Raw genomic sequence first — 25,000 nt, 5'->3', positions numbered from 1 at the left:
TATAGATAACTGTAAATTGGGTGAGTGGATAGGAAGTTATGATTTAAAATACGAAGGCTGTCCTCACTTCTATATCATTATTATAGATATCCGATGTAACTTTATGCCTCAAATATTCTTAACCTGACGTTAGAGCTCCGATATCCGATATAATTGGCAACATTGGTTTTTGGTGTCGAATTCGTTTTCAGGTGACTTAATAGATCGAAGATTCTAAGAACAGAGTTAGCTCTTGTGAAATTGCCCTCAGAACGCTTTGAGATATTTGCGTGCCCCGGATGAATCGAGTAGTTGGTCTGTCTTTCCGTCCATATGTCCATCTTTGCTCAAAGGTTAATTATTTTTTTTTTTTTTTTTTTTTTTTTTTTTTTTTTTTGGCCATAGCTTTTGTACTACATACGAGATAGGCTTCATATTTGGCATTCATACTCATGAAGGTGATGTGCAGAATGAGGTCGAGGTCATACTTAAAGGTCAGATATCAAGGAGGAATATGACACAGACGGGGAAGTGTGTTTTACAGGCACGTCTTGCTATCATAAGCCTTGTAGTGATATAATTAATCAAGTGCAAATAGATTATCCTTGGGTATGTTGTCTAATTCACTCAGATATTGTGCGAATCTTTTGTGGGACATTTTTTTTATATTTGCTATCTGGTCATTCAGGTAGGATACTAGAAGAAGCGAACGATATATACGAAGCTATAAAGTGATAGTTGTATATTGATTGCGTTTTTAAACGTTCGACTTTAGTTTGTGACCTAATATTTTTAAATATGAACGCGTGTATTTGTGTATGTACTGTATGGTTGCTGTTGATCAAGATGTGAAAGATGCTGTGCATGCATTGCTGACAAACTACCCCCTCTCTCTCTCTCTCTCTCTCTCTCTCTCTCTCTCTCTCTCTCTCTCTCTCTCTCTCTCTCTCATCTAGGCTCTTGGAATGCCTCACCAAGCGCTTTACAGGAGAATGGGGCTATGCAGAAAAATTATGTAATTGTAAATTGTCTTCTTTTATTCTAACGAACAATTATGTAAAAAATGTGGATACTTTGACACACTCCTGTAAAACTGGTAAATAATTTCCTCACTTGGTTAGTATATCTAATTGTTATGTATTGAAGCATCTCAAGTAATTGAAAAGGCTGCAACTTGAAAAAGACTACCTAGTATAAGCTTCGTTGACCTTGTTAACGTAAGCAACTGTATATTTTGATTTTGCCATCCAATTACGGGCCTGTCCACAGTACTGCTCTTCCTTGGGCAAATAGTCATCGCGCTGGAGGGCTCGTTGTTTGGTTAATAGCATGATTTATGATCGCCCCGCCCCTCTCTCTCTCTCTCTCTCTCTCTCTCTCTCTCTCTCTCTCTCTCTCTCTCTCTCTCTCTCTCTCTCTCTCAGATTATAACAAAGCCTTTGCGAAGCATTAAACGAATTCCGTCCTAGATATGAGAATCCTCCAGGTAGAACATGCTGCGTAATCCCCCAGAGATCGTCGGTTATAATTTCCATAAAGGAAAAGGAAATCGAAAATCGATACCGCTCAACTCGAGAATTGCCGCTGAAATTCTGGAATTGGAACAAAGACGCCAATTCTCTCGAACCTGAGAACCTAGCGTAGGAAAGCAAGATCGAGGAAAACATTAGAAACAGCCAAAAATTCGTCTGATGCGCCTGCAAACAGAAATGGAAAGCGGTTGGTTTCCTTAAATTGGTTAGTCGCGAAATCTCTTGAATAAGTGTCAGTTTGTAAGTGTTTATATCTTTGCGATACTTATTTGTGTATTCAGCCAAGGATCCGAGGTGTAAGATAGACGATCTGTCTGGTTTCTTTGACCTAAGCGGCAGCAACCTTCCGACAGTGAGAGATATCGTTTTCGCTGAAGAAAGGATCGAGAAGGAAGAAGACACTCCTGGAATTGATATCCTGACCATTTCCGTGTGATGTTACTGAAAACATCCCTAGAAGTTTTTTTTTTTTTTTTTATGGTGGGAATGCTCGACAAATAATGGCACTGTAAACAACGTCAAGCTTAAAGGCCTGTCCACACTAGGAAACATTGTTTGGAAACAAAGTTCGCACAAACTGTTTGGAAACATATTTTACAAACTGTTTGCAAACACTTTTTACCGTATATTTGTTTCCAGTCCAGAACGGAAAACATTTAGTGTCTCTGTGTGTATATGTATATCTACACATGTATAATGTATTTATATGTTTATATATATACATATGTAATACGTGTATATATGTATAAACAATTATATATACATATATATGAATACATATATACACTTATAAATGCGAAATTTTTAAAACCTGTTCCATTTATTTTCAGTTCCACCAGAAGCAAGTCAGCATGACACGCTCCTTTTTCTAAAAAACTCCTCGCCCTTCCCTTTTTCTTTCTCTTATCCCTCCTAGAGTGCATTAAAACTTCCAAGTTAAATACAGAGGCTACTGCACCAGCAGGCATCCTGACGACAGCTGAGGTCTGGACAGGAAACATTGTTTGCAAACAGTTTCCGAGCTGTTTACAAACTGTTTCAAAGAAACTGTTTGCAAACAGTTTGCAAATTTTGTTTCCAAAAAAATGTTTCCCAGTGTGGACAGGCCTTAATAACACTTACCAAATTCTAAACTCAGAAAGTGATAGCTGTATATCGAGATCGTACTGTCATCAATCCTTAACGTCCCAAAGTAGTAAGATCTTTGATAAATCCGGAATGATAGGACTCCCAGAACAGCCAGGGAAATCGATATTTTATTTTTACTTAGATAATGTTTTGGGTAAAGTATATCCTTTGGTATTGTGCAGCCAACCTTTAAAACAACAACTGCAACAACCTACAGACCTGAAATAGCTTGGGTACACAATTCCCCTTCAAATCGAACGTCTGAAGTGACAACTAATAGAACATTATCCAATCCAACACTAGTCACAGCAGGTGTTCCACAAGGAACAGTCCTCTGTCTGCTTCTTTTCCTCATCATCCTCCAAATCTCAATTATATCTTTATATGCTGACGATTCTCGCGTCGCAGTCGTGTGAAACACTCCAAAATACTCGAATATTTAAAAAAAATAAACTCATTTTGTTTATTCATTAGAGCAGAGACACAAGGCGACCTTTTACTTGATTACATTCACTATGGAAAGAAATCATGAAATTTTGGTCGTAATCTTGGTCCAGACAGAAACGTTATTACGATAAAGCCCAAAGTCGGACTCCCTCGAGTTACTATTTCTGACCTTAAAATCCTTTCCATCATCCGTATAGTGTTATCTCCCGTAGGGGGTGGGGAATGTGGGGGTAGTGCCGTCATTGCAACTCACAGGGTGCTCTGTAGACATAAATTAAGGTTCATTAGAGCGTCCCTTTGGCCCCTAGCTGCAACTCCTTTCGTTCCTCTTACAACCCTTTTCATTCCTCTTACTATACTTCCGTTCATATTCCCTTTCTCCCCATCTTACTATCCACCCTCTCCTAACAATTGATGCAGGATTATTTTCAGCGCTGAATGACCTCATAGGTCCCAGCGCTTGGCCTTCGGTGCTAACCCCTTCCTCGACGTCTTGTATAAAGTACTCAAAAAAAAAAAAAAAAAAATTAAAGGGTAGAATAGTTTACCAAACGTGGGCGTTGCAGAGGTAGTAGCAAAATCGCGCCTGCCCTGATTTCAGATTTGTTGGCCCCCGAAGGTTAGGGGGAAATGCAATGCACTAATTACATCGCATGAGTTGCGAACGCTGATTCGTAATCATCAGGATCAATCACCGTTGACAGATTTTATTTTGTTGCATAGATGCAATTGCTAGAGCCTGCGCCAAACGTTCGTACTTCAAGATTAAATTGGGAGGCAGCGATGCGTAAGATAGGACGCTTTCATTTACATTTTGCTGACCTCCATCGGTCGAAATTAGTTCTGGGGAGAGAAGGTTAGTTTCCCGCTCCGTAGTTGGCTTTGGGCATAATTGATAGCCCCTTCGCCTGCATATGTAATGCGTTGATAAATCCAGTTTGAATTGAATCAGGGTATCACCGTCTTGCTTCTTCTTCTTCTTCTTCTTCTTCTTCGTCTTCATTATTCATGCAGTATTCTCTCCCTCTCTTGCTCCTACACGGCAGACTTTCCTGTATAAAAGGCTGATAGCTACTTGCAAGTGTTGAAATTAAGTGGATGTTTTATTTAGTGTATATATATACATAATTACGTATCCCTGTATGTATGAGTCTGTCTGTGTTAGTATTATGAATCGAGAAATGAACAGATTTTAAGAAATCTAGTGAAAACAGTCAGGGGGGCTTTACATTGGATAGGCGATGATTTAACAATTTGTAGCTACGGAAACTGAAACCAGCGCACATACTGTATTTGTTAATATTGATGCAGTTTTTTTTTTATGTCATGTATATATATACATACATACATACATACATATATATATATATATATATATATATATATATATATATATATATATATATATATATATATATATATATATATAGTACATGAAGATTACAGTGTGTGTTACCAGTACACTTTTGTATTTCCGCTACACATTACCATTATAAGACAAAACTAAAATTTATCACATATCTGTCCCATCCCCTGTAACAGCTTTGCTAGAGAGAGAGAGAATTTCAGATAGGACATTTTTCAGAATGCTTGTTTTGTCAAGTCAAGTCAAGTGGCATGTTGTTGTTACCGTTGATTTTTCATGTGTATTCTCTGCAATTAGTTTGGCTTCTTAGAAGTAAAATGGGATTATTGTTCAAGGAAACGATTACTTTATAAACGGCCAGTTCACATTCCCTTCATTACTGTGTGTATATTTAAAAAATTGTGATTCTCAAGAAGGTAACTGTTTATATGTAATTCATTTTGTTTTCTTTTTACAGAGGAAATACATTAATGAATGTTAAAGAGAACTGTATGCTCAAGGACTTTCGGCTGTTTACATGCTTTGGACAGTTAAACGATTACAGGCCTAGTCCTAATGCTTGTGTCCCTATTGCGCTCAACTGAAGAGCGTTAGTTGTAGTTGATTGCTCATAATTAATCATTCATCATGAAGAAAAGCAAGTTGTTTAGCAGGCTTTTGAGGGGTAGCTCAGGGGGTAGCACTAAAGGCCCATCTGGCGGTGGTCCCCCCGAGTTAGGAGAAGCTGGTGTTGCCCCTAATCCTGTGGTGGCCGCTCGGAGCTCTAGTGGTCGCCGTCGAGAGACAGTATCTGTGAGTGCTCCCACATCCACCACTACAGCAAGAGATCCGTCTTTATTCCATCAGCAAAGTGGTCAGGCACCACCAAGAGCTGGTGTGGAGCGGTCTTCATCATGGAAGTACACACATGACCACACACCCGACTCCTTTAGTATCAACAGTTCACCATCAATATTAGATGGTCGAAGTGGCACAGGATCTCATAGAGGGGCTGATGAAGGACAGACAATTGAGAAGAGCCAAAGTTGGAGTGGTGATAGACTTTTAGACTGTGCCACTGATTCTGGCTCAAGTAGAGGTGGTACAAATAATAGCAGTCGTGCAGGAAGTGGCAGTCGGGCTGGTAGTCGCACAGGTACCAGTAGCCGTTCTTCTCGAGAGAGAGGTGTTATGGGTGGACCTCCTAGCCTTCCTGCAAGCAGTCGGGCTGGTAGCCGTGCAGGAAGTGCCACTGCCAGTCGTGCAGGTAGTGACAGAGGTGATTCTACTCCAAGCAGTGTGTACGATCATCCTGTTGACAATTCACGTGGTGTTTCGCAGACTGATGCTGATGGCTATGAGAATGTGGAACTACCATCACCTCAGAGGGATAGGGATAGTGGAGACAGCAGTAGTGATCAAGGTAGTAGTCATCAACATGGATCACGACTCAGTGTTAAAAGCAGTGGGCGAAGGTCACGCCGACCTAGCCCACGTAGGCAAGGTATTCTTACAAAGTCTCAGCAAGAGTCAACAGAAAGCCGTGGTACGCGAGGTAGTGTACGTGGCACCGTGCCAAGCATCTCGCTTAGTACATCCAGCCCAGTGCCACCTCCTAAAGCCTCTGTTAGTCGATCTCCATCAAGAAAGTCTCGCCGTTCTCCAAGTAGGTCGCCAAACCGACCTCCCAGCCGCTCACCAAGTCGCTCTGATAGCCGGAGAAGGGATAGTCAGAAGACAAGCAGTCGATCACCTAGCAGGGCTCCTAGTAGGTCTCCTAGCCGGGGACCAGGTGGTTCTCCAGTCAGAGCACTTAGTAGATCACCATCACGTTTGCAAAGTAGAGCCTCATCAGGCATTGACCCTTGGACTCGTATGCCTGGCGTACAGGAACCCGCACAAATTCAAATTAATGGGGAGGCACACCTTGGAGCTGGGACTAGAAGCATGTCATATGAGGAAGGTAGAATGGGGGCCCGTAGCCCTGGTCCTCCACCGCTGTGGAAAGCACGTTCATGGCAACAGTACAGCATAAACAACAGTACGCCACAGAGTGAACGAGCGCGACAACTGGCTAAGAGTCGGTCGTGGCAACAACAACATGGGAGCTCTATAGGCCCAGGCCAGTCTGTGGACATAGTTCTGAACCGCTCTCGTCAACATCACATCACTCGTCAAGAAGCATTACAGCCTACGCCAACTGCCGCCATGGGTAAGAGCCGTTCATGGCAGCAGAGCCATGAAGCTGAACCTCTGCCTGGCCCTCTCCCACGAACCTACACAGTCTCTGAAAAGAGAGGGCGGCGTTCCTCAGTACGTCTGGCGCCCCCCTCCCCTACTCGCCCCAGCCCGCCCTCCTACTCTCACTCCCCTGCCAGATCCCCGCTAGCTGCCCTACCGCCCCAGTCTCATCCTTCAGTCACGACACACGCATCCATACATGACAGCCGACACATACATCACCCTCCTATGCGCAGTCAGGCTAGTATAGGTGGCTATGGAGCTCCTCCCTCGGCCAGCCATACCCCGCATCTCACTGATTATGTAGAACTGCGAAATTATGAAGCCATGGAACGTCAACAACAACAGCAGCAAGAGTACGTAGATTTGCGTCAGTATCGAGCCGATCAAGTGCGCCCTCCTCGAGACCCTCACTGGCGGGAAAGATTTTATCCACCTGCTGCATTTACACACCTTAAACAGTTGCAACAACAACAACTACAACAACAGCTTCAGCATCAACAGTTCCAGCAGCAATTGCAACAGCAAGCTATTCGACTGAAGCAGCAGAGGCAACTGCAGCACCAGAAGAGTATGATGCAGCAAGGTGGTTATGACAGTCAGTACGGATCACCTCAACGAATGGACGGCGAGTACGCATCCCTCCAGGAAGTGCGGGATGGCATGGTACGAAGTGATTCTGTTCGAGAGACCATCATCCAAAATGGTGCCATAAGGGAAGGCATCTTGCGAAATGGTTCCGTACGCAATGGAGTAGTTCGGGAAGGCTCTATGCGAGACACCTTTGTGCGGGAAGGATCCGTGAGAGGGGACAGCAGCACCGTCAGATATCGCCCTCCCCCCTTGAGCAAGCCATCGCAGAGCGGCTCCTCCCACGGGAAACCAGTGAAGTCTTCGTCGCTTATGACCTCTCAAGAGTTGCTCAACACCCTCAAAAGGCAGTTAGCACTGTCCTCTCCAACGCACACTTCACGCAGCAAGAGCCTGGAGGCAGGACGGGCGGCCATGGCGGTTTTGGGCACGGAGGGTGAGCGTGAGGAGGAAGGAAAAAGGGCGGTGGTGGGTGAGGAGGGCGGCGAGGCAGGCCGCCTTTCCCCCGCCCTGATGGCCCTGGTGGCGGAGAAGCGGGCGCGCCTGAAGAGGTCGACAGGCGCGTTCACAGGTAGCGGCGGGGGACGCGTGCCAGTGTTGCGACAGTTCACCGCGCCACCAGCGAGATGTACAGTAGTTCACACCCCCTCATAGCACCGCACCTGCCGCCGCTACCTGCTGCCCTCACTCACAACACCTACCTGCCACAACACTACGCAGACACAATGACCACACTCTCTGTCGTACTGTTTGTGTACACATAACACATGCAACACTCAGCACACGTGTTCTCGCAAAGTTCATAGCCTGAAGGAATGATTTTCATTCAATTTGCTCTGTTTCATGGAAATTGTTTCACATCTTTGGTCCTAGGAATGGTTCTCCTACAAGCTCGGAACTTTTGCACACACTTAAACATTTCTCTTTACACTTAACACCCACATTTCCAGTGCTAAATATAAAGTTAATCTTTGTTTCATAGTTCTTTATCATCACATTTTTCGTATCATTATTACATATGATTTTTTAAACAGTATTATTTCCTCATTTTCACATGTCTTTTTTGTTGTTTTGATTTTTCAGTCTCGTAGATGTGCGGGAATCACATAGTGATTTCGTACTTGTGACAATTTGACAAGAAAATCCTATAAATTGTGTTTGTTTCCATGGATATGTAAAAACTCTCGGCCTTTTTTCTTCGTATTTGTGTATTTTTGGTAAACTTGAAGATGTTCTGTTCTTTTCGGTTACAAGGAGCATCCAAATTGCTTTATGTGCAGTCTCTTGCATTTCGAATCTGTTGTTCTTTGACCTGAGAATGGTAAAGACGTCTCCTGCAATATTTCCAATCTCATTGGAAGTTCTGTTGTTTAACAAGAGGAGAATTCAAAGGCACTTTTTGTAGTACTGTCCCCTATTTTTTTTCTTATTTACTGAGCTATTAAGTCATTTTATATTTATTCTTGTTTTGTTATAATGTAAAAGATTAAAAATTCCAGCATAAACATAATATTTATTGCTTAATGATTGCTTTCATGGCTGTGGAATACCTGTCAGATTAATTGAAAACAAGCTAGATTCTTGTAAACAGTATCAGAAGCCTGCTCTACAATTTTTCCATTATTCACTTTTTCATGCAATGGAAACAAAAGTGAATTTTCAAGAAAAGACGTCTATATCCAGTTGATAAATATAGCAGTCGAATGTTGAAGAGAGTTCAGATGCTCCTCTATTATTTATTTACAATTTTCTCATATGTGTATGTTTTTGGAAAGAAGTTCATTCTTTTTTATTATTAGGCCTCGAAGTTTGTTTTCTGTACATTTTTTTATTCACGTTATAATACAAAACCATTTACTCACACCACCGCAATGAAGCGTCAGAAACAACGGTCATATACTGGAACAAACAGCATGTCATAGGCATGGCGTACTGACACAGCAACCCGACACGCACAAACAGACACAAACATACGCAGATCCACTAAAGTGAATGTGCTCGTACTGTATGTTGTGTTAATGGCATCAGTTATTATTCTATTCATTATTATTATTATTATTATTATTATCATTACTATTATTATTATTATTATTATTGATATCACTATTTTAAATGTTGTGCGTGTGTGTGTGTGTTTCGTTTTACAACTGTCATCCTATATTGACATGCAAAAGCTATACACACTCACCTGTAGACCCAGCATACTCTATTTTTCCTTAAATATATGCAGCATACACAAAGAGTATGAGGCCCTTTAGTCAGCAGGCTGTCTTAAGAACTAAAGACCAGTATTAATACAACTAACAGTATAGAATAACTGTTCAGCAGGCTTTGTATCGTGTCAAAGAAGTATTTCACTTTATTTCCACTGATAAGTACCTTCCTTACTCCAGTTTTTATTCATTATTATCAGTGTGGGTCTTCCTATCATGCTAATTGTCATGTGTATTATCTATGCATTTATATTTGATTCATTTTTGTCAGAAACCTTCCGTGTTATAAGCGGGAGGTCCATTATATTGCAATATTATTCATTGTCTTTGTGTCTTAAATATGATTACCATGGTTACTATGGCAATATGTGTTCGATTTCAATGTTTAAGGCTTTCTTCATTAAATTACATAAAGGTTCTGCTATTACCACAACTCTCACCATAACTATGACTACTGCTACTAATGCTAATGCTGTAATAAATAGTAGTTGTTTATTTTCTGAGTCCTTATCACTAACGGGCCTTCAAAAACGAATCACACTCAAAGTCCCTTTTGTGTGTGTAGTGCTGCACCCTTTCGTGCTAAATGATCACTTAATTAATGGAAATGATTTAACTATGGTGTTCCCTCTCCACGACCAATTCCTCCCTTTTATTAAATATGATTGTCATTCTCACTAAGAAGAATAATCGTGTCACTAAGCCCATGTCAGCGGAAATTTTTGCTTATTTTTCTTCTTTTTTGTAAGTACGTCATCTCTACTCGTTCCAAGTAAAGGTTTTTATAACAAAGTGACTCTTGTGCCCCATATTTTCTTACTATTGTTGTTATATGTCCTCTTACATAATGGGATGTGCCTTCACCCAGTCCACAGTTGTTAAGTTTCGATGGCTAATTGTGACATTTTATTTCAAGTTGAGACAAATTTTGCCTCGCCTCTTCGACAGCGTACAGTTGCCAGATGCTTGCAGGCGAAACTCATTAGCTTTGCTAAATAGTCTGGAGATTTTTGATGACTGTACTTACTGTTGTAAACGTGAAGCGTTTGTACCAACTTGAAACATTATAAATTTTATTTTGTTGCTTTGTCTTTTATAATTTATATTCATAATATATATTTGCACATACTGTTTGTTGTTACGAAGTAACTTATTATTATCTTTAATAAGCCTTAATCATATCTTTTGAATAAACCCAGTGGGTGTTTTGTCCCGTTTAAACACGAGCCTTAAAAATACACAAAATACAGTTTTAACATAAATATATGTAGAAATTCGCCTTACTCATGAAACGAACGCAGCTGATAATGACAGTTTGACTGAATTGAAGCTAAATGTTAGCGATTGCATTGACTTTAGTGGGTTGAGTTTTCACACGGTTTCGTCTCTTTCAGTGCTCTGAGGCTAAGATGCTCTTTTAACTTTTTCTCTCATCAAGTTCTGGCATTTTTGCTGATTGACATTTTGTTATTTTTAGAAAGTGTCTTTAAGCCTCAGGTTTTGAAGATTAACTTGTGCATAGTAAGACCCTATACGAACGCTTTCGTTTGCTGAACATATTTTTCTTAATTTCTCTTTTTGTGACTTCATTCATCATTTGCCTTTTTTATTTAGTTTTTGTGATGCATTTATCTGTGGGTTTTTTTTTTTTTTTTGTCTGTCCCTGTTTTTTCTCTTCTCTCTCTCTCTCTCTCTCTCTCTCTCTCTCTCTCTCTCTCTCGACCGTTGTGCATAGAAGAACTTTCAGGATAACTTGTTGCTTATGCTTGCCACCCAGTACTTTTAGAATATTCTTAGTGAAAAGATTTTTAAAAATAGAAAATTTTCAGTAGTTCTTCACAGTCGTAATTTTTAATCACTACCACTACCATCACTATTTCTACCGGCATTTCTGTAATCATTCTGTCACCATTCGTCTCTGTTCAGAGGTCCACATCAGGCCTCTTGTTCCCTTAAATATCTTACTATGGTCGAAGGGTCTTCATCTTCACTTCTGTCTTCTCTTTTTCATCTCGTTTTATCAGTTAGCTCTTGATTATTGCCCAAGTGCTTGTTAGTAAGTTTCTCATGCTTTGTTTCCGTTCACTGTTCTATTGATATGTTATTTGTTTCTACGTTTGTCCCCTCTTATTTATGTCTTCCTTTTCCGTTTCGTTTGATTTTTATTTTCGTTTCATTTCCGATTATCACTTAGCTTGAATAAGTGTCTGTAAACTTGTTATATCCATATATATCTCACTATGTAAAGAAAGAAAGAAAGAAAGAAAAGAAAAAGAGGCCAAGAGGGCAGCAGGAGCTATCGTCAGCTGCGGTCACCAAACGTCTTTTTTATCCATTTCACCTGATGTCTTTGTCTCTGATATTGATTAGTGATTCCCATTCATATATTATATAGATGTTCGATCTATTTTATTTATTTGCTCCTTTACATTAATATCTATTACTTTTTTTTTTTTAGATGAATGCCCTCCTGAGTTACCCCCTTCCCTTCCACCTTCCTCCTCCTCCCCCTCCGTGACTTCAGAATCCCATTCCATCCCATCCTCGCCTCTCCTCTATCAAGGGAATCCCAGATCATTGATGCAGTGCCTTTTGCTATTTCCTTCATCCTGTAACTTCTTCCTTCTGCCCCCACCCCCACTCCCCACCCCCCACCGCTATCTTCCTTCTACCCCTACTGCTACCCCCACTCTCAAAAAGAAAATCCTTTCATCCTTTTGTTATTTTCAACCCCTGTATAACCTTTCCCGCGACCCATTTTATAGTTTACTTTCTGTCTTGTCACATGGACCTTTTCCACCAAACCCACATCCCCCCATTGACGAGAACCTAGCAAATGAAAAAAAGAAAAGCCAATTGATTTACTGTACATTTCTTGGTGTGCATTCTTGGAATTTTGATGACCGCAAGTGTTCACTCACTTTATTTGTAGCTCTAATAGGGTATGAAATGATTTACAAATTACCTTCAGGAATGGTTCATTTTGTGCACGACAGTTTTGAATCTCATTATTCAGAACAGAGTTATGAAATAATTACGAGAGGAAATTAAATTAATGAAGCAGTCCGAACATTCTAGCGGATTGGATACGATTCATTTTGTGACCGGAGATATCTGGGCGCGTTCTGTTGTCTGGTACGACTTCATAACCGAATGTCAGATCCAATAAGGAACTGGTGATTACTATTTTTGATACATCATTCAATCAGGACCTGAAATTTCTTGCGGTCATCAAAGTGGAATGATTAAAACGGTGATCTGTGTCGTACGTTACCCTCTCAAGTTTTCAGTATTGGTGTTGTGTTCAAATTTTATATTCATTATTTCCCCCCCCCCTCCCTCCCTCCTTTATCCTTTTCATTTATTATTATTGTTATATTTTATTATTATCTTTTTGAATTCCCAATAGCACTCTTGTAACACCTGTTTCCTTCTCTTGGATTGAATGTTCCGTGAGAAATAAAATGTTGCTGCCATGTAATGTTTTTGTCGATCTCTTTCTCTAGTTCTGTATTCCATGGACTGTCTACTGTATTAGTGTAGACAGGTTGCTCAAGATCATTCCTATTATTATTATTATCATTATTATTATATTTATTATTAATGTCACGTGTTGTTGTACTGTGATCACCGTCACTTGCACTCTTTATATATATATATGATTATTATTGTAATTATGATATGGTGATGATTATTGTTAATATTATTATTATTATTATTACTCTTGTACAAGTCTGTCACTTTTTTGTCTCCACATATGTCCCTAACCCCACACCCCGTATTTTTAGTCGAGTATAGCACCTTGCCCCCACTCAAAGGTACAGTTTCAGATCACTGCTAGCAATTCCGCACGTTGCAAATATTGAAAGAAAATGCCGATTCAAGGTAGGTGTTGATTGCTGTTCATAGATTATCTTTTTTATTTTGACTGACTTAACCTCTTTTTTTTTTTTTTTTTGCCCCATTAATATCCTCTTGTTCTTATTGTTCTGGTTTTCGATTGCTTCGTGGAGAAAAACTTAGGTATTACTGGCAAAAACTCAATTTTTCTTTGAGATTAGACAGAGTGTAATCTTAATTTACAGTTTGTGATTCAGACCTACCTAAATTTATTTATGGAATTAAAGTGGATAGACAGAGTGTAATCTTAATTTACAGTTTGTGATTGAGACCTACCTAAATTTATTTATGGAATTAGATTAGATAGACAGAGTGTAATCTTAATTTACAGTTTGTGATTGAGACCTACCTAAATTTAGTTATGGAATTAGAGTAGGATAGGGATCTTGAGAGTTAATTAGCTATGGAAGTAGAATTACATTGCTGTTTTGTATATTTTTCTAAACTGATGTCACTTATAAATTTAATGGAGCTGATAAGGGTACAAATTGATTTGGTTTTACAGATTGAATAGATTCCCACGAGTTAATGTGACTTATCTTGTTGAATTGTGACATTGCTACAAAGTTGTCGAAGCAGAATAATATTATATATGTCTGTAAAATTGAATTGACCTGGATAAATGGAGTTGCATTCAACTCAAGTTTATAAATTTACATTGTACCTGCTACGGATTTTTACTAATTAGTTGATCTTTCAGACCGTAAATGAAATGATACGACTGTTTGAATTGATATGAGTTTTTTTCTGATAGTTTAAAAAAATGCCATATGGCCCTGACGGGTTGTGTATATTAAGATATATATGTATATATATATATATATATATATATATATATATATATATATATATATATATATATATATATTTTTTTTTTAATAAGTGGTGCATAAAAGAATTGCATTCAATGGGCTCTTGACGCTTGGAACGAGTAGGTGGAGCGTTTATGATGAAGTGAATATCCTATTCCGAAACCCTGTTATTAGAGGACTCCTGTTCTGAATGCATTGGCGATGAAATGGGCGTGTTCAGGAATATAGGCAAGAAATTCAAAGAGTCTGAGTGTTTGTTAGACGATGAATTTAGAATGCCGAATAAGTGTTCCAGCAAGTGGGGTATATATCTTTTTAAAGTTATTAATCAGAGCTGCCCTAAAATGGAAAACTGCAGTATCTGCAAAATTTTCAAAAATGAGATATACCATCTATTGGGCTCGTGAATCACTAACACACAAGTTGCTGCAGTTTCAGAATGATTCTTCATTGCTTTATTTAGGGGGTCCCATTTGCAGTATCTGCAAAATCAGTAGTAAGGCAAGGAAAAAGTGCAGTATCTACCATTTTTCTCAGTTTTGTATTTTTGCAGAACTGCAGTCTTCCATTTTACGGCAGCGAGAATAAGTAGGTTTTCGTAGTCTTCATTTGATATTCTTAGTTCATCTTCTAATACAAGAATAAGGATAATATAATATCCTGCTTATATTCCCAATTACATCCAGTTCAGGTGTATTTGATTATCTTGTTTCCGTTAACAAAATTTCGTTTTGCATTTGGATGCATAAATTTTGATTTTTTTTTGTAGAGGGAGTTTTCCTTCTGGAGCACAGGTAGTGAGGCTGAGCTTAGAATATCGTAAACCGGTTTAGAAAGAGTCGTGTACATTCACTAAATAGGGATCAATATTGAGAGTATTTCAATCTTCGATTCACGGAAAAGATCCGAAAATTTAATGCTGAAGTTAATTGTTTCACTCAAATGCATTACATGCAGACAAACTTTATACTTGCAAGCTTAGTCGTTTTTGGAACTTGTATACTCGTCCAATCATACATACTCATAACACGTCTTGAACTCATTTCAGTTTCTTGCTCCGATAACCGGTAATACAAAAATGCAACCTTATTTACAATTATGCTTACCATTATATGTATGCATGTGTACTCGTCCAGTCATACATACTCATAACACGTTTTAAATTCAAGTTCTTACTCTCCCAGTCGGCAAAAAAAAAAATAAATAAATAAATAAAATGTAATATTATTTACTATACGATTATGCGTACCATTATCTTCATCGTTCCTTGGGGGAGTTTTCCGCACACCATTATTCCTGGAGTGGAGGGGCAGGGCGGGTTTCCGCACGCTATTATTCCTCGGGGGGGAGGGGAGATTGGGGGTTTCCGCACAACATTCCGTAGGTTGATAACAGCTTTCTGATGAGGTAGGAAGGGTTAGGGCGCAAAGGAGTTCGTAATGGGGAAGTAAATTGTGGTAAACTGCAACTCACTGCGACACACCAGCATCCAGGATGTATAGGAGGGGAAGTCCCCGACAATCCCCGAGATGGAATTTCGCTGATGACTCACCCCCCCGCTGCTGCTGCTGCTGCTGCGTATTTCGCCAGCTCCGTTTTGGAGCTCTCTCTCTCTCTCTCTCTCTCTCTCTCTCTCTCTCTCTCTCTCTCTCTCTCTCTCTCTCTTCTTTTTCTCGTGTGTGGATGGTATCCAGATTATCGGGGGATATTGAAATCTGGTTTCATTTGCTCGGTGTTTATCCTGAGAGGTGCTGGTGTTATTATCTCTCTCTCTCTCTCTCTCTCTCTCTCTCTCTCTCTCTCTCTCTCTCTCTATATATATATATATATATATATATATATATATATATATATATATATATATGCATCATATATACTGTATATATACACATACTATATATATATATATTATATATATATATATATATATATATATATATATATATATATATATATATATATATATATATTATATACATTTTATATACATTTACATACAGTTACATGTATACGTTCAGACATACACACATTCATGCATACATACTCTACTTCTACCATCAGGCCGCTCAGGATAATGAAACAAGTTAAAGGTTGAAATGCATATATAAGAAAGCACTAATCATCAATGTTTTCCCCACGTAGTTAAAATGAAGAATGAAAGCACCTTAGCACTTAAAAAGAAAAAAAAATCCCAAAGCACGAAATGTGGATGATAATTTTTGCCTATACATTTTTCTACATATCCGAATTACTCACCCGCGGATGAAGTAAATCGCTGAAACAAATTTACCCACTGAACAGGTTTGCGTTTAGCGAGATTTTCCTTGATTGGTTTGTGCAAAGTTAGTTTTGGTGTTATTTTAACGCTGAATAATTGCGCTGTATTGCAGTGCGTGATGTGTCAAAGTCAGCTGATATGAAAGTTTCAGCACCTTGCTGTTGAGAAATTTCCCCTGCCCCCAGCAAGAATAACAAGTAAAAAATACGCCGGAGTTTCTCGGCGCAATCGAGTTTTTTGTACAGCCGCTACAGCGTGTAATCAAGGCCACCGAAAATAGATCTATCTTTCGGTTATCTCGGTATAATGCTGTATGAGCCGCGGCCCATGAAACTTTAACCACTGCCCGGTGGTAGCCTGTCCTATATCTTTGCCAGAAGCATGATTATGACTAACTTTAACCTTAAATAAAAACGCCTGAAGTTAGAGGGCTGCAATTTTGATATGTTTGATGATTGGAGGGTGGATGGTCAGCATACCAAATTGCATCCCTGTAGCCTCAGTAGTTTTTAAGATTTGAGGGCTGACAGAAAAAGTTCGGACGGACAGACAAAGCCTTCTCAACAGTTTTCTTTTACAGAAAACTAATAAAAGGGCAATATAAATTCATTTTACTCTCTGCATACCTGCAGTAAATTAGCTTCCTAATTATATATATATATATATATATATATATATATATATATATATATATATATACACAGTAATATATATATATATATATATATATACACTATATATATATATATATAAATATATATATATATATATATATATATATATATATATATATATATATATATATATATATATATATAGTTACTGATATTTATGCAGCTATTACTCAGTAAAACGTTATAATATTAATTCCAGGTATTGCTTAGTAAAACGTGAGAATATTTTGCCAGCTATTACTCAGTAAAATGTTATAATATTTTGCCAGATTTTGCTCAGTAAAACATAAAAATAAGTTGTAAAACTTCGACAATTCACTGGGAGCCATTGTTAGAGATAACTTTCTTTTACTGGGTCTATTTCAAATTAGTTTTAAAACTTAGATGCTGATTTTTTTATTTTTATTTTGAAGTCAAACAGCCATACTTTTATCAAAATATGTTCAAATTGCAGAGTAACACAAATAAAAGGTCAAAGGGTCATCAGCGAAAAACAAACATTTATGGACCTTGATGTTGAAAAGCCTTCACCAAAAATTAGATGATTATATATATATATAACTTTTTTTCATGTAGAAATACGCGTTGCTTTTCCCATAATGTAAAGTTTTGTGATATTTCCATTACTGAATAAAGCATATTAACAGTATGGCAACTTTATATAAATATACAGTATATATATTTGTGTGTGTGTGTATATATATATATATATATATATATATATATATATATATATATATATATATATATATATATATATATATATAATATATATTTGAGAGAGAGAGAGAGAGAGAGAGTTTGTGCTCGAAAACTTGGTTGTATGTATTATTTGTTGCCTCTTCTTTGAATAACTTTTAATAAAAATTAAATCAAGCTGTTTGTATTTTAGTAGATGTCAGTTTCGAATCGTGCTATAAATGACATAGGCACTTTCTTCTTTTTATTTGAACGTAGTAAGTATATTTACCGAGCTTCTTTTCCGAGAAGACTTTAAGTCCAATGGCAGCAGAACGCTTTCTCGACTTTTTCGCTTATTGTGTTTTTTATTTGTTTGACAAGTTCTGTTGCACGGTTGCCAGGTACTTCCTGTTTGCTCCGAATTACACACACACTCTCTCTCTCTCTCTCTCTCTCTCTCTCTCTCTCTCTCTCTCTCTCTCTCTATATAAATCTCTCTGAGCGTTTATATAAATTGTTTTAAGTCGTTTTGATTGAAAGTCGTTTTTAATTGAAACAAAAGGAAATGGAATTCTCTCTCTCTCTCTCTCTCTCTCTCTCTCTCTCTCTCTCTCTCTCTCTCTCTCTCTCTCTCTCTCTCTCTCTCTCGTTTTATATAAATTGTATTAAGTCGTTTTGATTGAAGGAAACAAAATGGAATTCTCTCTCTCTCTCTCTCTCTCTCTCTCTCTCTCTCTCTCTCTCTCTCTCTCTCTCTCTCTCTCTCTCTCAACGTTTATATAAATTGTATTAAGTCGCTTTGATTGAAGGAAACAAAATGGAATTCTCTCTCTCTCTCTCTCTCTCTCTCTCTAAAAACGTATATATATATATATATATATATTGCATTATGTCGTTTTGAAGGATATTTTGACGTAATTCCTTTAACTTGCGGCAGCGAATCTAATTAGAATGGCGTGGCGATTCCAAAGGTCACAAGTCTCCAACTGTTCCGTAGCAGCGTAACCGAACGTCATCTCGTTATGTTGTCCTTAAGCCGCGTTCAAGAGGGGGTTCTGCTGGCGAGTCACATTTACGTAGATGCAACACCGTTCGTTCATCTGGACTTGGGGATTCGTTCGGAAGGTCTTTCTTAGCTTGAACGTTTCCCTTATACGAGGTGTTTTATCGTTTTCCTTTCTTCATGCAGTGCAGTGCAGTGCGTTGCTACCCTAACTCAATTCTCCTTTTGTTTTATTAATTTATATACATTTTTATCCGTTCATTTAGTAATTTGTTAATGTGTTTTTTCTTTTCTATTAACGGATATCTGCTTTCTGTATTTCCAAATACCTTCTGCTACTTCTTTCCAACGAACACCATATTCGTTAGAAGCTTTAATTTTAAGTCAATGGCACCTGTGGGCTGGTTCCATATGAACAGAGTTCATCTTCTGATTAATATAATAATAATAATAATTCATACATTCACCCTCTTCTTGATCTTCTTTTTATGCGCCGTAATGAAACGAACTATATTTTGAAGGTAATTACTTTCTTTTTTTTATATTTCTGTTGCTTTAACTGGTAACAAAGAAGTTAAAGAAGGCAAGTTTTCAAAGGCCTACAGGCAAATATAGTCTATGTTTGTTAGGTGTATTGATATTTTAGCCAACCTAGGTGATACCATAATTTTTCCGTTCCAAAGCTGACGGTTGTTGGAATGAAAAAATTTGTGTACCAATGCAAATAATTGAGTTCAAACGGTTAGTAAACGAGTAGATACTTGAGTTTCACGGTGGGGTATGATTGAGGAATTACGCATTGGTAATTACTGTCTTAAACCCACCAATCAGGGGTTTGCTGTTCTTATCCAAGTAGGCCTGGGCCATTCCAAGTTACTCATCTAAAGTGCACAGCTGAATTCAGCTGACACTGTCACTTACTACGCTAACCTCCCAAGTTGGTGCCAAAGGCATCCCAAAGTTATCTGCATCTCCCTTTCATCATCTCTTCTAAATATGGAACTTCAGATTTTCCCTTCTGCCATGACTCTCGCCCAATCTTGGTCTGCCCGTGTCCTCCAGGTCCAGAAAAGGACACAGGATTAGCATCCTCGCCCCTAGAGGCTTCCTTAATATTAAAACCGGAAGGATCGACCCTTCTTGGGCAACTGCTGCTAATGCGGAAGAGTATATGGTGATTTTGGGATGATATTGCTAGCCCCATACCTTATACCTTCGTGGCCGCTACACACAACTATCTGATATCAGAGACACAATTTAGTTCTTATATCAAAGGAGTCATCATGGGATATAACGGAACTGGTCTAAAGCATTCCATCCTGCTCAGGAATCGTAACACAGACCTCTTACAGGTGAAGGAACCTTCCTAACTACTATATTTTTTGTTTGTTTTTAATATTACATATTCTGTAGTTTCTTCTTTGGTACCTTGTTGTCAGTAGAGACTTTTTATTTTCTATTACGTTCATATCTTTGGGTGTTTTTGAAGCCTCCTTTTATATTAGGTTCTTTTCATCTTAAGACTTTTTCCCCTGCAGTGCCCCATTAGCTGATTTGATTCCTCGGTGGAATGGATTCTTTCATGAAGCCGATGGGGAAGACTTTTTGTGTGCAATATGCAGACTTGAAATAAAACTCCTGTATGGACGGACCTCTCTTTCATGTCATTTTTTCTCTTCTCCTTTGTAGACTTGCTTTGGATTTCCTCTTTTTATTACCTGAAATTATTTATCCCGTTTCCATGCGAGTGTCTTCTTTTTTTTTTGTATTTAAAAGTGCAGGGGACTTTTTGAAAAGTTTATGGCACATTTTTCCCTCTGAAGGAGAGATTCAGGAAATGTGCTTTGGCCGTATGTGATATGTTGTGCAATTTGCTTTCATTAAGGGTAAAATGAGACTTGAATTAAATTTGTTTGCAATAATTTTGTCATTCCTTTTCCTGTGATTTTGAATTGTTTATTTGCAGTGCTTGGTTATTCACTATGATGTTAAAAACCTGTTGTTTCCCAGATTCCCCTGACTCGTATTGCTGTCTTTCACGGTAATGTTTCTCATTTCCTCCTTTCCTGTTCACATTTTCAACCCGGGTTAAGTAATGGGTGTTGGTTTCACCGTTCCGTCAGCCTTTTCATGGGAGAGGAATTGGAAGAGATCCTGTAATTCGAGGGTAGGGAAGATTTTTTTCACAAGGGCCATTTTAGTCACTCTATGAAAAAGTGAAACTTAAGTTGCGCAACAGTGTCACTTCATTTCACTTCTCGGAAACAGTTCGGTAAATATATCATCCACCAGAACAACTTCAGTTTAGAAAATCTCTCCTTACCAAGTTTATCTTTGGAGGTTATAACTTGGAAAGTTTCACTCTGAGGTAATATAGCCATACAAACGCGTTGCTTGACATTGTTTTCACTTTAGACATCAGGGATAAAATAAGACCCTTTTCTTTTGTGTAAAATCTTGGTGTATTGTTAAAAATACACTAGGAATCCATAAGCTGTATGATTGCTGTTCAGAACTGAAGGTCTTCAACTTTGAGTTTCATCACACTTGAAAGAATTATGCTTTTTGTTTATTGTCTTCATTTTGGACATTTTTCGTAGGATTTCTCACCTTGTCATCTCTTCTTGGGTAATATCCGAAAGCAGGTCTTTATTTGAAGTTCATCGCTTTAGACTTACTGCAGAGAAGAAATTTAGTGTATCCCTTCCATCTCTGCCATCGACCTGAAAGGAAAACAAATGGCTCACATATGAAATTACTCTTGTCCAGAAGAAGCGTTTTTCTTGTTGCATATCTGTCTGAGAAATGTCTCTCAGGGGAACAACCCCCTGCGGGTGGGGGAGAAATTCTCAAATGCGATAACGATACAAATTTTGTGGAAAGGTTTATTTCTTGAAAGTTTTTGTTATCTGAGAAATATCGTCGGGAAGTGATCGCTCTTCATCACTCAGTCTCTCTTCCTCCGAGAGAGATAGCGGTACTGGAAGAGAGCAGAGGCTTGGTTTATGGTCTTAGGTTATTTATTAAAAGAAAAAAAAAGTGTGTGGGGACTTGAAAATTATTATCCGAGGATAAATCTGTTAATGGGAGTTTTTCTTCCTTTTATTCTCGTGTCTTCATTCCTCTGTTCTAGACATCAAAGACAGAATCCATCTCATTAAGTTCTTTTATGGTAAGAGGCCCTTTTTTCGTCCTCCTCCTCCTCCCCCTCCTCTTCATCGTCGCTCCCTTTTTTTTCGACCGCGGTTTTATGAGGTATCTTTCTTTTCCCCCTTAGTGGTTTTCCTAACCCCCTCTTCAAACATCTTAGGGTGGGTGAGGGGGGAGGAGAAAGAATAGGAGGTGGAAGGGGGAAGGGGGAGGAGAAAGGGTAGGAGGTGGAAGGGCGGAGGGGGAGGAGAGCAGGTGGTTTGCTCTGAAAACTATTGAGAAGATAGGGGCATCAAAGGGGACAACTGGGTCCCGGAAAGGATCTAAAATCACCCTGTGTCGCATAGTGATGCTGTTTACGAAGAGGAATGCCCCAAGGGCGAGATGCCCTTGGAGGGGGGGAGGACCACCGGCAGGAAATGTAAAAAGTCTGGAAATGACTTATCAGCAAACTTTATTCAGGGGAAAGTTCGTATATCATTTTATCGCGGCAATTTTTACCTCTCGCCGTTTTCCAGTATTTCTCGGGGAGGTGCGTCTGTCATTACTTTAATTACTGATGTTAGGATTTCAAATGGAGGCGTGTAAAATGTGTTACTCTTTTGTAGGCGTCAGAATTTCCAATCCAAGCATTTTTATATAATGTAAACCTTATGTATGTTGTTAAAATTCAAAACTTTAGATTTCGTTAAGGTAGAGGACATGTTAAGATTTCGTCTGCAGAGTTTATATTTAACTTATTGTCAGTCTCTCTCTCTCTCTCTCTCTCTCTCTCTCTCTCTCTCTCTCTCTCTCTCTCTCTCTCTCTCTCTCTCATATATACTTATATATTATATATAATATATATATATATATATAATATGTATACATATATATACATGTGTATATATGAAGATAAAAGGCCCATAAAACACTATTTGAACGTTGCAACCATATATTTTGAGCACTTCGTTCTGTGCCCCTGTTCACAGTGAAGAGGGGCACAGGAGGAAGTGTTCGAATTATATGGTTGCAACGTTCAAATGGTGTTTTATGGGCCTTTATATCTTCATATTATACTGTGGTATTACAGTAAAAGACATTCATATGTGTATATATATATATATATATATATATATATATATATATATATATATATATATATTTTTTATATATATATTATATATATACATATATATGTATTATATATATATTATTATATACTGTATATATATATAGATAGATAGATAAATATAAGCGCTTACACTCGCATACGCAACGCGGGTATTTGTTGAAGTAGAAGAACAATGGTAGACTGAAAGACACATCAGATGTGACTGCTTAGACTCATCATATATGTATGTATATATATATATTTTTTTTACAAGAATATTTATATGAACATTTTTTTTTTTTCTCCTAAATTGTTGGTAAAAAAAGTTAAAATTAAATCCATTTAGAATAATCGTAGAAAGAATTAAATGTGAATTAAGATTTCTTGTCACACCCAAAAATTATTTTTTTGCTTTGTAAAACCTATGGCTGATGGCTGTGGTTTATTTCCATAAATAGTGTATTCACCTCATTATGAGATTGAAGATTCTTTGTACCGTCCCTTCGGTCCCTAGCTGCAACCCCTTTCGTTCCTTTTACTGTACCCCCTTTCATATTCTTTTTCTTCCATCTTACTTTCCACCCTTTCCAAACAACTGATTCATAGTGCAACTGCGAGGTTTTCCCCCTACTTTTACTGTCAATTTCCGTTTCAGCGCTGAATGACCTTATTGGTCCCAGTGCTTGGCCTTTGTCCTAAATTCTGTATTCAATTCAATTCAAGTTGTAACTCTCTAGGGTAGACTCTTTAGCTAAGGTAATCGATTACATTTTGTCTGTCAAGGCATAGAATCCAAAGTAAAAGAACAGAAAAGGTAAATTAGTCGTTGTTTTAGAGGTATTTGATATTCTGCGCTTTCAACGTTGGAACACGCAGTTAGCATCGGCTCACATCCCTCTTGTTTGTTGTATCTTTCCTGAAGCAGATATGCATCGAAAGATCTTACCCTGTTGTATTGGTCCCTGAGGCTGCCTCTGAAAAATCTGTGAAAACCAGTTTTCATTTTGGGCAGAACAGCAAGTTGGCTCTGCTCGGTCACTTCTAAGAAGTGTCCTTTTAGGCAGTGCTCGCTGTTCGTTGTCCTTACGTAGTAGGGGTGATTGGCATTCATGCCGTTAGTAGAACCCTTTTATAGAACCCTTGTGTAGCCGAGATTAAGAAGGATCAGGATGGGGCTTCCGTGGAATCCTCTCCTGCCACGCCCCCGCCTAATTTTTACGAAGTTAATGAGAAAACCTGGCGGGAAGGTTTTTTCCTATTTTCGTTGTTGTGGATTAAGGATTTTCCATGCTCGCGCGCGCAGGTGCAATATATATGTGTGTGTGTGTGTGTGTGTGTCGAGACGATAAGTCCGACCCAAAGAGTGTCAAGAATTGTGTAGATGATCGCAACAAGGCAAATAATAGTATTGTTTGAATTAGAATAGTACAAAAATAATATATTTCAAAGAGCATTGGCTCTGAATGTTAAATGTAGGTAAACGTAAAAAGGATACTTTGTTTTTGCCCCTGTGATAAAATTGAAACATTTACGGCACAGTAAATGAAACTAGATGTATATTATGATGGTATTGGTCGCTGCACAATGCTGGCATAAATTGCAGTAAACTATGTGTTGCTGAAAAGGTAATTTATCGAAACTATTTGGTGCAAAACAAATTATTTTTCTTTCTGTTTTCATTGTATACTACTCGTTTCTTCTTTTTCATTTCAGTTTTGATATCTTTATTTATTTATTTATTTTTTTATTTTTTTATTTATTTTGTATGTCGATGAAGCCGAATTTCCAACGACATACTCAGACAGACTCGCCACGAGATTCGGTCTTTTCAAAGGGTCTTTTTCTGATCCATCTCCAATCTTGACCTGGGATTGCCCACGATCGCAGAATGAGCAGTGGTATTTTTTTTTATGAAGATCTCTCTCTCTCTCTC

At 38.2% G+C, this 25,000-nt stretch overlaps 1 protein-coding gene across 15 annotated transcripts in view; it reads left to right on the top strand.

Annotated features, from left to right (window-relative positions):
- The window catches only part of Dlg5 (Discs large 5), a 670,182-nt gene that overhangs the window by 364,532 nt on the left and 280,650 nt on the right, over nt 1–25,000 (top strand). For 6 of the 15 annotated variants that reach the window (XR_010852350.1, XM_067100056.1, XM_067100037.1 and 3 more), the window contains exon 2: nt 4,910–7,891. The exons of 4 other annotated variants lie outside the window; for them this stretch is intronic. Coding sequence is in view for 10 of the 11 variants with exons in the window: in XM_067100056.1 (XP_066956157.1) it covers nt 5,080–7,891 (2,812 nt within the window). In the remaining variant the exon portion in view is untranslated. The remainder of the gene's footprint in view (nt 1–4,909; nt 7,892–25,000) is intronic. 5 more of the 15 variants (XM_067100092.1, XM_067100083.1, XM_067100074.1 and 2 more) reach the window with 3 other exon arrangements.

This window comes from Macrobrachium rosenbergii, chromosome 4, assembly GCF_040412425.1.
Source record: "Macrobrachium rosenbergii isolate ZJJX-2024 chromosome 4, ASM4041242v1, whole genome shotgun sequence".
NCBI classification, from domain to species: Eukaryota; Metazoa; Arthropoda; class Malacostraca; order Decapoda; family Palaemonidae; genus Macrobrachium; species Macrobrachium rosenbergii.
The sequence above is the reverse complement of the archived record's forward strand: the minus strand, read 5'-3'. Positions and strand labels throughout refer to the sequence as shown.